This window comes from Gigantopelta aegis, chromosome 13, assembly GCF_016097555.1.
Source record: "Gigantopelta aegis isolate Gae_Host chromosome 13, Gae_host_genome, whole genome shotgun sequence".
NCBI lineage: Eukaryota > Metazoa > Mollusca > Gastropoda > Neomphalida > Peltospiridae > Gigantopelta > Gigantopelta aegis.
The window spans coordinates 19,079,961-19,096,853 of NC_054711.1; the positions used below are offsets into that span (position 1 = coordinate 19,079,961).

The 16,893-nt window shown below is 40.5% G+C and overlaps 2 protein-coding genes across 2 annotated transcripts in view; one reads left to right on the forward strand and one right to left on the reverse strand.

The window, feature by feature from the left end:
* Window positions 1-12,444: 12,444 nt before the first annotated feature.
* Window positions 12,445-13,156, forward strand: LOC121387086 (uncharacterized protein DDB_G0271670-like; the record flags this gene model as incomplete). The annotated part of the gene is made up of 2 exons (XM_041518107.1): window positions 12,445-12,889; window positions 12,945-13,156. Coding segments are annotated over 2 exons (657 nt in total), but the record flags the coding sequence as incomplete, so codon positions are not given.
* Window positions 13,157-15,414: 2,258 nt separating this feature from the next.
* Window positions 15,415-16,893, reverse strand: part of LOC121387189 (folylpolyglutamate synthase, mitochondrial-like) — a 40,739-nt gene continuing 39,260 nt past the window's right edge. Inside the window, exons 7-8 of the mRNA XM_041518215.1 lie at window positions 15,741-15,761; window positions 15,415-15,573 (exon numbers count right to left, since the gene is read on the reverse strand). Coding sequence (XP_041374149.1) covers window positions 15,415-15,573; window positions 15,741-15,761 — 180 coding nt within the window. The remainder of the gene's footprint in view (window positions 15,574-15,740; window positions 15,762-16,893) is intronic.

Consider the following 16,893-nt stretch of genomic DNA (forward strand, 5'->3'; position numbering starts at 1 on the left):
TGCTCCAAGTCGGCATTTCGGGTAGAGTCATCGTACAGCGGTTTGGATGCCACCATTCAACAATCACTAAACTCCACAGGAGATACCAGCAGAAAGGAACCACCAGGGACCGCAATCTAATTAAAATTAGCTCCACTATTACATGTGGATCTAAAGACAGCCAGTTGGAGCTCATGTCCACCAATCAAAACCTTACTTGCAGAATCCTGCCAGTGATTTAAAAATAATTTGAAAACATTCCGAATTATCCTGAGGGTATACGACATGTTTCGTGTGAATTACGAATGCCTTAAAACATGTTTTATTTTATAAAATAAATAATTTGTAATGTAAAACTGAAGACTGATTTAGTTTTTTTTTATTTTATAAATAAATAAATATTTTTTAATGTAAAATTGAAAACTGATAACCCACCCGGTACGTATTGGTATGGTTCGCTGTACTGCGGCCACTAAAATAGACTCGCCCGATATTTTTGGAATTTGTATGCTCCGAAATAACGTTATAAAAGGCGAAGTGTGATTGGTCAATATTTAAATTATTATTTACAGACGAAATGTTACCTGGACATTGGGGACTACGCAGGATTCTGCAAGTAAGGTTTTGATTGGTGGACATGAGCTCCAACTGGCTGTCTTTAGATCCACATGTAATAGTGGAGCTAATTTTAATTAGATTGCAGGGACCGTCCACGTCCAGGCCAACGACGTGTTACGACACCACAACAAGATCACCATATTATTCTCCTCCATATTCGTGATCGAACGCTGCCAGCTGCCAGGATTGCACCAACTTTTCAAGGTCGACGAGGGGTTATCAGCGCAGACACTATGCCTTGCCGTCTTCGCTCTGCTGGGCTGGGTACTCAACGACCATATGTTGGACCTAACCTGACTAATCGACATCGAAATTAGCGCCGACGTTTGGCAAGAAGGTATCGTCATTGGAGATTACAACGTTGGCAGGCGTGGAGAACGTTACCACAATGACTGCCTTGTCCAGACGGATTGATGGGGTGGAGGGAGTGTCATGGTGTGGGGCGAATTCAGTTATCATCACCGAACAGCACTCCATGTTTGCCGTGGCAGAATGAATGTCATTTACTACCGGGATAACGTCTTGCAAAATCACGTCATTCCCTTCTTTCATTAGCATCGGGATATGCACACATTTCAGCAAGACAACGCCCGAGCGCACACAGCACGTGTTACAACACAGTATCTAGCAAACAATAATGTTCCTTTACTTGAATGGCAAGCACTGTCCCCTGATTTATCGCCAATAAAGTGTATTTGGGATTACCTTGGTCAACGCATCTCACGTTGTCCACAAATGAATAACCTTCGAGAACTGGAAAACGCACTACAGCAGGAATGGAATGCTATCCCTCAGAACACTATTTGCAGACTTATCGGGTTGCATAGCTTGTGTTACTTCGGATGGTGGTCATACGTGCTATTGACTTTTCATTGTGACCCCACGTGTCTTTCATACGTAGATGAATTAAAACTAATCAATGAGTGTGCATCATTTTTTGTTTGTTGTCATTATCAGTCGTCCATCTATTGCTGTTCACAACAAAAAGATTTATTGCTCAGGTATTCTTTTCGAAATCCAAACATTTCTTGGTAGTGCGTTTTCAATGCTGTTCAGTATAGTATAATACTACTTACCAGACGATTTCGCATATAACTCGTATAAATCCACACCGGGACAGAACACAACTTCATGTATATTATAGTATAATACTACTTACCAGACGATTTCGCATATAACTCGTATAAATCCACACCGGGACAGAACACAACTTTATGTATATTATAGTATAATACTACTTACCAGACGAGTTCGCATGCAACTCGTATAAATCCCCACCGGGACAGAACACAACTTCATCAAAATTGCTTACCTACAATGGACAAACAAAAACCAATTATAAATGTACTTAAATTTGAAAGACGTTTGTATTGTTTGACGACACCACTAGAGCACATTGATTTATTAATCATCTGCTATTGGATATTAAACATTTGGTAATTTTGACATAGTCTTAGAGAGGGAACCCGCTACATTTTTCCATTAGTAGGAAAGGATCTTTTACATGCACCATCTCACAGACAGGACAGCACACACCACGGCCTTTGATATGCCAGTCGTTGTGCATAGGCTGGAAGTAACCCAATGGGCCCATTGACGGGGATCGATCCCAATCCGACCGCGCATCAAGCGAGCACTTTACCACTAGGCTACGTCCCGCCCCACATAAAACAGACAACTTATTTTCGTGCTTATATCCAATTAAGGTTCAAGCACGCTGTTCTGGGCACACACATCAGCTATCTGGGCTGTCTGTCCAGAACAGTAAGTTAGTGGATATTGAACTGTTAGATGGGTGTGCGTAATTTTTGGCATGCTTCCATCGGAGAACTGTTCAAGTTCGCCTGTCATGAGCACAACATCCGACTTCGCCAGACAGTTCTGTTCTTGACAAAGAACTGTTAGATGGGTGTACGTCTGCTTTTAGGACCGATTGGTTGGTGATGTGAAGGCATATTCTTGATTCGCTAATCTCTCGTCCCGTGAAGGGGGGGGGGGGGGGGGGGGGGGGAGGGGTGAAGGGTTAGTTCAGGTGTGGTCACTGTGCTTGTGGAAATTAGTAGCCAGGGATTTTTTTATAATCACTATCCCACAGACAGGATAGCACATTCCACGACATTTGATATACCAGTCGTGGTGACAGGGATTGATTCTAGACCGACCGCGTATCAAGCGAGCGCTTTACCACTGGGCTACGTCCCGCCCCTTTATTTGCTGAAAGCAGCCGGACTCGGTGGTGTCGTGGTTAAGTCACCAGACATAAGTTTGGCAGGTACAGGTTTCGCAGCCCGGTACCTGCTCCCACGCAGAGAGAGTTCTAACGACTGAGTGGGTAGGTTTAAGACCACTACACCTTTTTTTTCTCTCATGTAACCACTAACAACTAACCCACAATCCTGGACAGACAGCCCTAAAGGCTGAGGTGTGGGCCCAGGACAGTGTGCTTGAATCTTAATTGGATAAAAACACAAAAATAAGTCGAAATGAAATGATAATGAAATGTTGAAAGCATGGCCACTTACTTTCAAGATGGAAAGCATACTAGCGACACTTCTGCACCCGCTAAGGGTAAACAAGAGAACCTTGTAGACTCGTCCTCTGGGAAGGGAAAAAACAAATATTGTTACAGGTCTGTAGCCAATTGGGGGTCGGGGTCAGTCGACTCCCCCTACCGGTGACTTTTTTTTTAATATGACCCCGGACCCCCCTAAGCAAATCTGGCGCTTGGTGCCCTCGTGTGCCTCAACATAAGCCTAAACGACCCCCCCCCCCCCCCCCCCCCCCCACACACACACCTCTCAAAATCCTGGCTACGGGCCTGTGATAGTGCCACAAACAGAGCCAAAACAGAGGTTTAGTTTTTGAGTAGGTGGTCACGGAAAGGTAACATTTGTCCTTATGGCTAGAAATGATCACTGAGGTGTTGTGAACATGAAGCCACTTGATGGCAGCGTTTAAAATGCGTGTGAACAAAATGGCGTCAATTTGTCATGATGGTGTGCATATGGAAGGAAGGAAATGGTTTATTTAACGACGCACTCAACACCTTTTATTTACGGTTATATGGCGTTAGACATATGGTTAAGGACCACACAGACATTGATAGAGGAAACCCGCTGTCGCCACTTCATAGGCTACTCATTTTCATTAGCAGCAAGGGATATTTAATATGCACCATCCCACAGACAGGATAACACATACCACGGCCTTTGATATACCAGTCGTAGTGCACTGGCTAGAACGACAAAATACCTCAATGGGCCCACCGACGGGGATCGATTCCAGACCGACCGCCCATCAAGCGAGCGCTGTACTACTGAGCTATGCCCCGCCGTGACTGATGGCGTATGTTTCATAATTTAACATTCATAACTCGGTGGCTGTTCCAGCTTGGAATGTGTTTTGGTGTCAAACCCTATGTTTGGTTTTGGTCAAAGAACATGAAAATAAGATGATTGGGTATAAATGTTACCCTTATTAAAAACAAATACAAATACTTGGTTATTTTCTGTTTAAAAATGTCAAAAATGGCCCTCCTTTTGTTTTTGTTTTAACGAGCTATATATCCGGTCCCATTTCTATCCCGTCTGTATTAATTACTATACCAAGGAATTCTATTTTCCTCTGAAACAGCTTAAATGTTTAAACATAAGCCCATACAGAATCAAAAGACAACAAGCATTTCTTTGATCTCCTGATCCATTAACATGTTTGAGCACCCGCTCCTTGACGGGCCTAGAGATCCCTCTGTCTGTACAATGTTCAACTGTGGAGAACTCACTAATATCAAATTATTATTGGGGCTCAACTGAACACACACATACAATTACACCTACAATATTCACTTCTTGTCTATCTGTTTTCTTATTTAATTGTTGGTTCTTTGTTCGATAGTTTTCCTCCAACGTGGGAATGACATGGTTCACTGATCTGGGATACCGTTTTGTTAACATTTTCATTGCATTTACAAAATGTAATTAATAAAATTAAGACCAACAGTCACTAGCAAAACATTAATTCCAAACAATTGAAACAAAAATGTTGATACAAATAAATTTTTAAATTCAAAATCCAGTTAAGAAATGACTAAAAATTAAATTGTTTTCTTAAAATATAATTTAGAATTATTTTTTATCGATAGATATTGCTTTGCCATTCAAGGAAAAGAAGTCTTTGGGTATGATTCAGTACTCCTGGGAATTCGTTAAACCGGACACCTATATGAAAAACCACCCTGTCCGTATTAACGTTAGTGTGCATTTCAATACTGTACGTGACCTTTTAAAACAATGCACCTTCTCTCTCTGAATACTGTAGTCTGGTTGAATTACCACTTGGGTGTGCAAAATTTGATGTATAGTTGTTCTCTGCAGATTCTGACTCTGTAGGGGATCGACATCGATAATCCACCGGGTGCCACCCGGGCACCCTTCAGGAATTTAGAAACATCCAAGATGGCGGCCAAGATGGTGGCCAAATAAGGAAATGGCCATAGTTTGTTTATAATTGACCGAAAACAACAATTCTTGCATCAACCTAATGGTTTTAGGAGCCAAGGAAAACACTGGTGCCAGCAAAATTCGGATTTGATGAATGGGTTTCGTAAATACAAGATGGTCGCTAATATGGCAGTCGAAATTGAGAAATTGGCAAATGTTGCACACTTCGACCCCAAATTGACACTTGGCAACTGGACTGTAGTTTGCCCTTTTTAAACGTTGCACAATCTTCCTACAAAAATCCTATAGGTTAAAGACTCACTGAATAGTGGCTGCCTCCTTCTCTGATTTCTCCGAGAACCACTCAACACATTGCTGCAATTGAAATCATGAAACATATACAATAATATTGCATCGATGGAACCTTGTTTCTGCCCTGGGCGCCAGTGGGCTCGCAGAGGACTATGCGAGTGATATATTGCATCAATGGAACCTTGTTTCTGCCCTGGGCGCCAGTGGGCTCACAGAGGACTATGCGAGTGATATATTGCATCATCTGGAAACAGGTCTCTGAGAATTGAAAATCTGCGGGACCCATTTATCGGTTACGCAGAAATAAATCCATGTAACCCATTTCCTTTTTGCGTAACCAGTTATATCCAAGGAAATGGTGATCTGAATTTTGCGCAAACAAAAAATAGGTTATGCAAAATTTGATTCGCGCGAGCAACGCGCGAACGAAACGATCGTTCTGGGAAATTAGCGCAGTCTTAACCGAAGGAAGTCTATTATGCAGCCAGGTTGCATCAGTAAAAGTTAGTACACTTTTGTGAGAGAAGTCTATTTGAAGTAATACACAGAGACTAATACATGAGTGGCCGTTAGATACCATTTATCTCACAACGAGTTGTTTTAAAATGTATCTAACAAGCGAAAGTGAGTTTAAACGAGTTGTGAGATAAATTTTATCTAACGGACACGAATGTATTATTCTATGTCTTACATATCCTCAAACAACTGGTTTTAAGCAAATTTTAACATCTGTTTCGACTAAAAGTTATTTACAGCCGTTGTACTTGTAGCTGACTTACGCGTCACAGACACATGATTGTCAGGTTAACTATATGTCACAGTGTAATCGATTTCCATCGTGTGTTTATTTATTTATTATTATTATTATTATTATTGGACGTGTGGCATTGGTGACCTGGTCATCACCTAGGAGCAGCCAGTCGTATGTCTTGAAATTGTTAACACACGTACATGTTTAAACAACTATGTGTTATCAAAAATAACACATGATGTTCTCACCAACAGGTGTGTAAGAAAAACCTTTTGTACAAGCTGTTTTAGGATTAGTCTTATGACAGAAATGTATTCGAAATCAGATCTAATGATCACATCATCCTGGGAATCTGTTCAGATCAAATAAAAGCTGATGCTAGTCAGTGTCATTGACCTTTCATCTGACCAGCCACAACACTACAGCCATATACGTGACGTTTCGTAATAAATCTGCGTTGGCTCAAACAGTTAAAATTAACAGTTAACAGTTAAAATTGCGTTGGCTCAAACAGTATTATATCTACAATAGGAAACTCGTGGGGGATTTCAAATTACATTGCTGATGTCCAACAAAAAGAACAGAGAGAGAGAGAGAGAGAGAGAGAGAGAGAGAGAGAGAGAGAGAGAGAGAGAGAGAGAGAGAGAGAGAGAGAGAGAGAGAGAGAGAGAGAGAGAGAGAGAGAGGGAGGCCAGGAGCATTTGCATATAACCTGGAACAAATTAGTAGAAAGCTGATTTTTTGCAGTAGAGCTCCAGAAAGTCATACCTGTAACAACATCACAAAGTTCTACAAATTCTACCCTGTGACATTTTTAAAAATTCAAGATGGCTGCCATTACCATCAGCGATAAATGGGAAAACTCCAAAAGCATCATAACTGCTCAATCACAGGCTTCAGAACAATGGTTTTTATGTGTAAATCCATGTTTGGAGTGTGCTGAATCCAATGGGTGCAAATATGTTTCAATTCCATCTGAAATAATCCAAGATGGCTACCAACAAAGCTAATAATCGGCTAAAAGCCAGGTATTTCTTTACTTTAGAGCCATAATAATACATAATTCCCCATATATTAAATTGAAGAGGGGTTTTACAAACAAAATCTTGATAAATGGAGATTCAGCATGTGTGTGCATTATAAAATTGCAAGTGAATTTTGAGCTTGCGTATCAATTTTCTTTTCTTATTTTATAATTTCATTTGACCAGTGCACTAAATATGTTACCAATTTCACTATCATTTGTTTGTTGGGCAACAATAACTTAACCCTTTTAGCATTGTAGGAGTACCTTCTAATGGATTGGTTAGTATTTTTCCATTTGATTTTCAATAAACAAAATGGCCGCAAACCCACATAATGAGAAATATTGAAATATGCATAGCATTAGCTAAATGGCATTTACACTTTATTTCCTAATACTCTAAATGAAGACGATAGACCCCAACTTTCTTATTCTTATATTTATATATAATTTTATTAGGTACTTTTGATTTGTTGGTTTGTAGAAATAAAAATAATACCACATAAATCAAAATACATATAATGTATTTAATATACTAAGATGAATGTTTTAATAAAATATTCATATTACAGCGAATATGAAGATAGATTGTGAATCACTTCAATTGTTAACATGTTATATATTTTCCACTTAAGGTATTACTTTATTTTGTGAGACTAGTTGTCTCAACCTGAAACTATCTATTTTTCTTTGTGTTTTGCACAAAAGTTGTCCGAAAAGCATTCACTTGATGTTTGTCCTGTCACATTTGACCAACCCCTGTACATCAAATTGTGATATCGTCTTTCCCAGCACTCAATAAGATTGTTGTTAGATTTGATGAATTTAACTTACTCATGTCGTATATGGGGTCAGTTGGATATGTAATGGGTGGTAGTGGTTTAGAATGTCTGTGGGCGACTGTTTATGCTCCAAATACTGCCATCCATATGATGACAGGTCATGCGTATGCTCATGCACTCCACGCTCATCTTTTGTCCAAATTACTACAAACACCTGGATTTCTCAGTAGCATAAATCTCACTCGTCTCCAGGCTATACATAAATGTCTGCTGGATAGTGAATGTCCAACTGACTTTGTGGACAATGATGAATATTTCCAAAAGCTCACACATATTATGGATAGGCTGATGGAAGATGCCGCCACTCAAAGTAGAACGGGTAAACTTTGGGTTGAATATTTAAAACAAGTGCCCCTCATTAGGCGTTTCATCCGAGCAGAGCGCACTGTAGTCAGTGAAATAAACCCCTTGTTCCATGCTGCTGGTCACATCGCATATGCAATATCTGCCCGTCTCTAGCTTGAGCAGGTGAAAGTGCTGATGGATATAATGTCTGCTGAGCAGTATTATGCCTTCACCAAGAGAGGGTTATTTTTCATTCGAAGAACAGATAAATTCTGGAGTAACCAAACAATAGAACAAGATTTGATGCGATTGCTGAAAACCTCTGGAGGTATGGCACATGGTCGAACACACTGAGCAAATGGGTGCATACTATGTCCCGCTGTATCCCGATCTGTGTTGCCTTGGAAACCTTTACGGGTGTGCATAGTAACACCTCTGACCAGCATGTGGACCTTCATGCCAGTAGCACAGCCCGAGATAGAAAAGACTTTGAAACCTTCCTCCATTGGTTGGAAGCGCATTCTCTATTCTCCTGTGTAGAGCACAATAATTCGCTGATCTGTGTAGCAAGTGGTGTCATTACTGGGAAGTGTGTTAATGCAGATCAAACTGTTGCTCTTGACATAAAGCATAAAAGCTGCTTCGGCTGTTACTGGGCAAATGTATGCCAACATGAAGTTGAAGAGAAACGACAGAGTCAGCAGCATCAGTGGTAAAAAAAAAACCGTATCACTATCAGTGCTGTTGAGTTGGAAGTGAATAGCACATTGTTATTCATGAGAGTCACATGTGTGATTAAGGATAGTTATGAGATGGTAGCTTATCTTCTTCACGAGTTTGCAAAACAGCCACCCTCCTTATTTGATAAAGGGATTATGAGGAAAAACACAAAGAGTGTTCTTGGTAACATCCTAAAGTCGAAAGTAAGTGTCCACCTTCAATGTCCGGATGACGCACGCTTCATTCTTGATGAAGGTCACCTCCTCCAAAGCTTGCCTTGGCCTACTGGTGCCACATATGACCATGTCTGTGACCACTATGTGTCATATTTGCTTGAACACTATGCATCAACTGTCATGGATGCTGCCCAAACACCTGTTGTTGTTATAGCGACTGACACCGATTTACTGGTGATGATGGCTGCACAATCCACCTCAAACATGGATCTCTATATGCTTTCTGGGCATAACCCATTGCAAGTATACTGTATAGGTGAAGTTCAAGCAGCTTTTAGAAACGCCAAACAACATATGTTTCTACATCCAATCACAGGGTGTGATACAGTGTCTGCCCTCTACAATCAAGGGAAGAAGAAGGCTCTTGCACAGGTTAATGATGGTGTTGGAGAGTTATTTCTGCTAAAGCTATATGAAGCAGTTATATCGAAGTCACTGGACAAGCATTGTTATGCCATTTAGTTTCAATGTGTTCATAAAGCATCTTTATCTTCATTTGATTTTAAGTTGGAATCACTCCCTCCAACTTCAGCAGCTGTGCAATATCATAGCTTTAGAGCATACCATACTGACCAGCAATGGCAAAGGAAGAGTTGTCACCAACTGAATAGGGATGGCAGTACATGGAGGGACTGCTTGTTCCAATCGAAACTGATAGGCCTGTTGCTCCAGAGAATGTGCTAAAAATTATATCCTGTGCCTGCAGGGGAGGGTGTGGAAAACGGTGGGGCTGTTACAAGGCAGGGTTGCAATGCACCTTCTTGTGTCCTGTCTGTGGTGGACACAACTGTACAAATTAGTATGCTATAAATGCAGAAACTGACGTTATTGATTAGATAGCTAATGTAAGCTAATTATGAGTAGTCAAAAGTTGGTTTTAATTGCTTATTGTAATCTTTGTATTTTTAGTATATTGATGCAAATATAAAATTTATGTAGTATATCGTTATAAAGTTATGCAAATATTTCGATTTTGGAGCCAAATATTGGTCTCGTTGGCGGCCATTTTGGATTTATGCTAAGTAACTCAGCTCCAAGACAAATGTATATAGCTTCATTGGATTTATCGCATGTCAAATATGAATTTACACATTTTTCTAAGGCTGGTGGTTGAGCGGTTATGATGCTTTTGGAGTTTTTCAATTTTTCTCTGATGTGATGGCGGCCATCTTGAGAGAGAGAGATAGCGAAAATGAGGTCCGAAGTTTGTTTTGTTCAACGACACCACTAGAGCACATCGATTAATTAATCATCGGCTATTGAATGTCAACCATTTGGTAATTCTGACCAGCAGGAGATCTTTATATGCACTTTCCCACAAACAGAAAAACACATACCACGGCCTTTGACCAGTTTTTGGTGCACTGGTTGGAACCCAATCAGTTGAATGGGTCCACTGAGGTGGTTCGATCCTGGGACGCAAGCACAACAAGCGCGCACAGAGACAGAGAAAGTGAGAGACAGAGAGACAACAGAGAGATAGAGAAAATGATAGACAAGACACAAGCTGACATACATAGACACCGAAACTGACAGACAGATGGACGGACAGACAGACAGACAGACCTGCATCCTCTCCTTGGTGTGAGCTCCGTCCAGGTAGTAGGTGAGCTGAGGACGACAGATCGTCTGAGCCCTGCCGGGCCAAGAACACCGGGCCAGTCCTGTAACAGACGAAGATATTAGTTTTACTAAAACGGATACAAAGATTCCTTTGCTATTGGCTCACTTGAAGCAAGGCGGCGTGGAACCCTGAAAAAAGGTTGTTTTGTTTAACGACACCACTAGTGCACATTGACTAATTAATCATCGGCTATTGGATGTCGTCAAACATTTGGTAATTTTGACCTGTGGTCTTAAATTAGGAAACCCGCTACACTTTTTTTTTCGTTAGTAGCAAGGGATATTTTATATGCACCATCCCACAGACAGGATAGCATATAATACGGCCTTTGATATACCAGTCGTGTGCACTGGCTGGAATGAGAGATAGCCTAATGGGCCCACTGACGGGGATCGATCCCAGACTGACCGCGCATCAAGCGAGCGCTTTACCACTGGGCAACGTACCGCCCCGTAACACTGTAACTTATTGTCTATCTTCCCAGGATGCATTTTTATATTGCAGCTGCACTAACTTTAAAAAATAGTTTTAAAATTTTATTTTTATATTTGTGCTACAGTTTTATTTCATTTTTAAGATAAAGAAAGAATAGTTTTGTTTAACTTATGAACAGAGATTGGATTACTTATTTGCAATATCAGATATGTTAAAAAGTTTGTTCTGTCTAACGACACCACTAGAGCAGATTTATTAATTAATAATCGGCTATTGGATGTCAAACATTTGATAATTCTGACTCGTAGTCAACAGAGGAAACCCGCTATGTTTTTTCCTAATGCTGCAAGGGTCTTTTATATGCACTTTCCCACAAACAGGAAAGCACATAGCACGGCTTTTGACCAGCTGTGGTGCACTGGTTGGAACAAAAAAAAAAAAAAAAAAAAAAAAAACAAACAACAACAATCAGTTGAACAAATCCAGCAAGGTGAATAACTTATTTGCAACATCAGATATGTTGATTAATCAATGTGAATATTCATAAAGTGTCGTGAACTGTATTTTTATGCCTTTTATCACAGCTTGAAACGATTACTCTAAAACTGAGCAACAAAACCGTTATCCGCCATCAAGACCGCATCTCTGTACATTGCAGAATCCAATGGGCGTTTGGCAAAACAGATGATGATTCCATGAATCTCTATCTAGCGTCTCGTCTGTAGGAGGACAGCCACTCCCGAGGAGATCCTTTACAGGACAATACACCATTTGACTGTCACAGAGAGGACTGCCACTGTTACTGGTAATTAAGTTTGGAAATCTATTTATGAACAATACAGACTGGATGTTTGACGATTATTATACCAGGACTAAACTAAAACGTACCTTCAGTTTCGTCAGTGCTGAGTTGAAAGACAGGTAACACAGGAATGTCCTTCACACTGGGTACAGACAACACATCATAGACATACTGATTTTCTGGGGGAAAAGAGAAACAGATTTTGTTGTTTAGCACTGTATTTTATTGTTACATGTATTATAATCATGATCATGATGATGATGATCATCCTCATCAGTAGTAGTAGTAGTAGTAGTAGTAGTAGTATTAATAGTAGCAGTATTAGTTGCAGCAGCAGCAACAGTAGTAGTAGTAGCAGTAGTATTAATAGTAGCAGTATTAGTAGCAGCAGCAGCAACAGTAGTAGTAGTAGTAGTAGCAGTAGTATTAATAGTAGCAGTATTAGTAGCAGCAGCAGCAACAGTAGTAGTAGTAGCAGCAGTAGTAGTAGTAGTAGTAGTAGTAGTAGTAGTAGTAGTAGTAATAGTAGCAGTATCAGTAGCAGCAGCAGCAACAGTAGTAGTAGTAGCAGTAGTAGTAGTAGTAGTAGTAATAGTAGCAGTATCAGTAGCAGCAGCAGCAACAGTAGTAGTAGTAGCAGTAGTAGTAGTAGCAGTAGTAGTAGTAATAGTAGCAGTATCAGTAGCAGCAGCAGCAACAGTAGTAGTAGTAGCAGTAGTAGTAGTAGTAGTAGTAGTAGTAGTAGTAGCAGAAGCAGTACAACTAGTAGTAGTAGTGGTAATAGTAGTAGTGGTAATAGTAGTAGTAGTAATCGTAGTAGTGGTAGTAGCAGCAGCATCATCATCATCAGCAGCAGCAGTAGTAGTGGTGGTAATAGGTAGTAGTAGTAGTAGTAGTAATAGTAGTAGTGGTAGTAGTAGCAGCCGCAGTAGCAGTAGTAGTAGTGGTAATAGTAGTAGTAGTAGTAGTAGTAGTAGTAGTAGTAGTAGTAGTAGTAGTAGTAGTACTAGTAGTAGTAATACTAGTAGTAGTAGTAGTAGTAATAGTAATATCAGTAGTAGTAGTAGTAGTGGTAGTAGTAGTGGTAGTAGTAGTAGTAGTATTAGTGGTAGTAGTAGTAGTAGTAGTAGTAGTACTAGTAGTAGTAATACTAGTAGTAGTAGTAGTAATAGTAATAGTAGAAGTAGTAGTAGTAGTGATAGTAGTAGCAGCAACAGTAGTAGTAGCAGTAGCAGTAGCAGCGGCAGCAGCAGTAATCGTGGTGGTGGTAGTAGTAGTAGTAGTAGTAGTATGTTTACTTTGACTGGCCTTTGGTGTTGTGATTTTTTTAATGGACTGAAGGCTGGTAGGTACTGGGCTCGCATCCAGGTACCAGCTCCCACCCAGAGTTTTGACGGCTCAGTGGGTAGGTGTAAGACCACTACATCGATTTGTCTCTCACAAACCACAAACAAGTAACCATCAACCCATCGTCCTGGACAGACAGCCCAGACAACTGAGGTGTGTGCCCAGGATAGCGCATTTGAACCTTATTTCGATATAAGCACACACCAAATATAGTAGTAGTAGTAATTTTGACATATAGTCTTAGAGAAGAAACCGGCAACATTTTTCCATTAGCAGCAAGATATATTTTATATACACCATCCCACAGACAGGATAGCACATAACATCATAGCACGGCCTTTGATATACCAGTCGTGGTACACTGGTTGGAAAGAAAGAAGTGTTTTATTTAACGACGCACTCAACACATTTTATTTACGGTTATATGGCGTCAGACATATGGTTAAGGACCACACAGATTTTTTTAGAGGAAACCCGCTGTCGCCACATAGGCTACTCTTTTTACGACAGGCAGCAAGGGATCTTTTATTTGCGCTTCCCACAGACAGGATAGCACAAACCATGGCCTTTGTTGAACCAGTTATGGATCACTGATCGGTGCAAGTGGTTTACACCTACCGATTGAGCCTTGCGGGGCACTCACTCAGGGTTTGGAGTCGGTATCTGGATTAAAAAGTCCATGCCTCGACTGGGATCCGAACCCAGTACCTACCAGCCTGTAGACCGATGGCCTGCCACGACGCCACCGAGGCCGGTCACTGGTTGGAAGCACAGAAATAAGTAAAATTGACCGTTTAGTGAAGAGGGAATAACTCATTTTCATAGATACATGTAAGTGTGTGGGGGAGTGGCGGAGTGGGGGTGGGGGTGGAGAGGATCGGGTGAATTAGCTCAGTTGTAAGAATGCTCGTCTGAGGTGCTTTGGTCGAAGGATAGAAACCTCGCGGTTGACCCAATCTCTGATTGAGGTTTTCCCACCCCACACAGTCTGGACTAGAATATTAAAAGTCGTGGTATGTTCTGTCCTTTCTGTGGGAATTTTAGTTTTGTTTTACGACACCACTAGAGAACATTGACTAATTTATCATCAGCTATTGAATGTCAAACACTTGGTAATTTTGATACGTAGTCATCAGAGGAAACCCGTGACATTTTTCCTAAAGCTGTAAGGTATCTTTTACAGGCATTTCCCCACAGACAGGAAAGCACATACCACGGCCTTTTAACCAGCTGTTGTGCACTGGTTGGAAAAATGTCTGTGTGAAACGCATATTAAAAACACTGACGCCAATGGCGAAAACTGTAACGAGTTTCCTCTAAAATTGTGTCGTAAACTCAGAATTATCAAATGTTTGACAGCTTGCCGAAGATTCATAAATAAATGTACTCTAGTGGTGTCTATTGGAATTATCAAATGTTTGACAGCTTGCCGATGATTCATAAACAAATGTACTCTAGTGGTGTCTATCGGAATTATCAAATGTTTGACAGCTTGCCGCTGATTCATAAACTAATGTACTCTAGTGGTGTCTATCGGAATTATCAAATATTTGACAGCTTGCCGCTGATTCATAAACTAATGTACTCTAGTGGTGTCTATCGGAATTATCAAATATTTGACAGCTTGCCGCTGATTCATAAACTAATGTACTCTAGTGGTGTCTATCGGAATTATCAAATATTTGACAGCTTGCCGCTGATTCATAAACTAATGTACTCTAGTGGTGTCTATCGGAATTATCAAATATTTGACAGCTTGCCGCTGATTCATAAACTAATGTACTCTAGTGGTGTCTATCGGAATTATCAAATGTTTGACAGCTTGCCGCTGATTCATAAACAAATGTACTCTAGTGGTGTCTATCGGAATTATCAAATATTTGACAGCTTGCCGCTGATTCATAAACTAATGTACTCTAGTGGTGTCTATCGGAATTATCAAATATTTAACAGCTTGCCGATGATTCATAAACTAATGTACTCTAGTGGTGTCTAGAAGTTCATTTATACTGACCTTTGCTGGTTCTGTTTACAAATACCCGACACAGCTGTAGAGCGAGTCCCGCGTTAACGAACAGAACGTTTCCCTCAATACCCAAACGTATCTGTTGACCCGTGGCACAGAACTCGTGTAGGGTTGGAACTCGGTACAGAGGTGCCTAGAGTAGACGTAAACAACAAACACTATAACATGATACAGAGGTGCCTAGAGTAGACGTAAACAACAAAAACTATAACACGGTACAGAGGTGCCTAGAGTAGACGCAAACAACACAAACTATAACATGGTACAGAGGTGCCAAGGGTAGACGTAAACAACACAAACTATAACATGGTACAGAGGTGCCTAGGGTAGACGTAAACAACAAACATTATAACACGGTACAGCGGTGCCTAAAGTAGACGTAAACTACAAACACTATAACATGACACAGAGGTGCCTAAAGTAGACGTAAACAACAAACACTATAACACGGTACAGAGGCGCCTAGAGTAGACGTAAACAACAAACACTATAACACCGTACAGAGGTGCCTAGAGTAGACGTAAACAAGCACTATAACACGGTACAGAGGTGCCTAGAGTAGACGTAAACAACAAATACTACACCACGGTAGAGAGGTGCCTAGAGTAGACGTAAACAACAAAACATATATCATGGTACAGAGGTGAAGTAGAAATAAACAGACAACTATAAATATGTCAGCTGTAGTGTTGAAATACGATTCAGAATTACAACACGGCCGTTGAAGAAGGTTTTGGATGGGGAAGTTGGTACATAAATACAAATAATCATTAAAAGAAGGCTACACACGAATGTTAATTGTATGTGGCAAAGATTGAAGACCGCAGCCAACATAATAGAAGAATGTGGCGTCACGGATTAAAATTTATGACTGGAAATGGCTCTTACATTTAATTCAAATTTCAAGTCGGGGGATTATTGATCTTTATTAAATGTTTAAATTTTGAAGAAAAAAAACACCTCGATATTGCTGCTTTAATGAATATCCTGTGATCGTTCAAAGAGAACGGCCTCAGTGTAATAATATTTTGTTTTAAAATATTTGACTAATACTCGATATTGCTGCCTTAATGGAGACTGAACCCATTCTCCTGTGATCGCTCAAAGAAAACTGCCTCAGTGTAATAATACTTTGTTTAAAATATTCAATAGTCGATATTGCTGCTTTAATGAAGACTGACCCCAATCTCCTGTGATCGCTCAAAGAGAACGGCGTCGGCATCTGGTGGCTGACTGACAGTCAGAGCGGGTGCTCCCTTCTGAAAAACATCCACACACATCATATAATACAGATATGTCTGAATTACGGAAGACCATTTTTTCGTTTTATTACACCTCTCTCTGTCTTTGTCTGTGCCCCCCCCCCCTCTCCCGCAGACAGGATAGCACATACCACGGCCTTTGTTATACCAGTCGTGGTGTACTGGAACGTGAAGCTGCCCAATGGACCTCT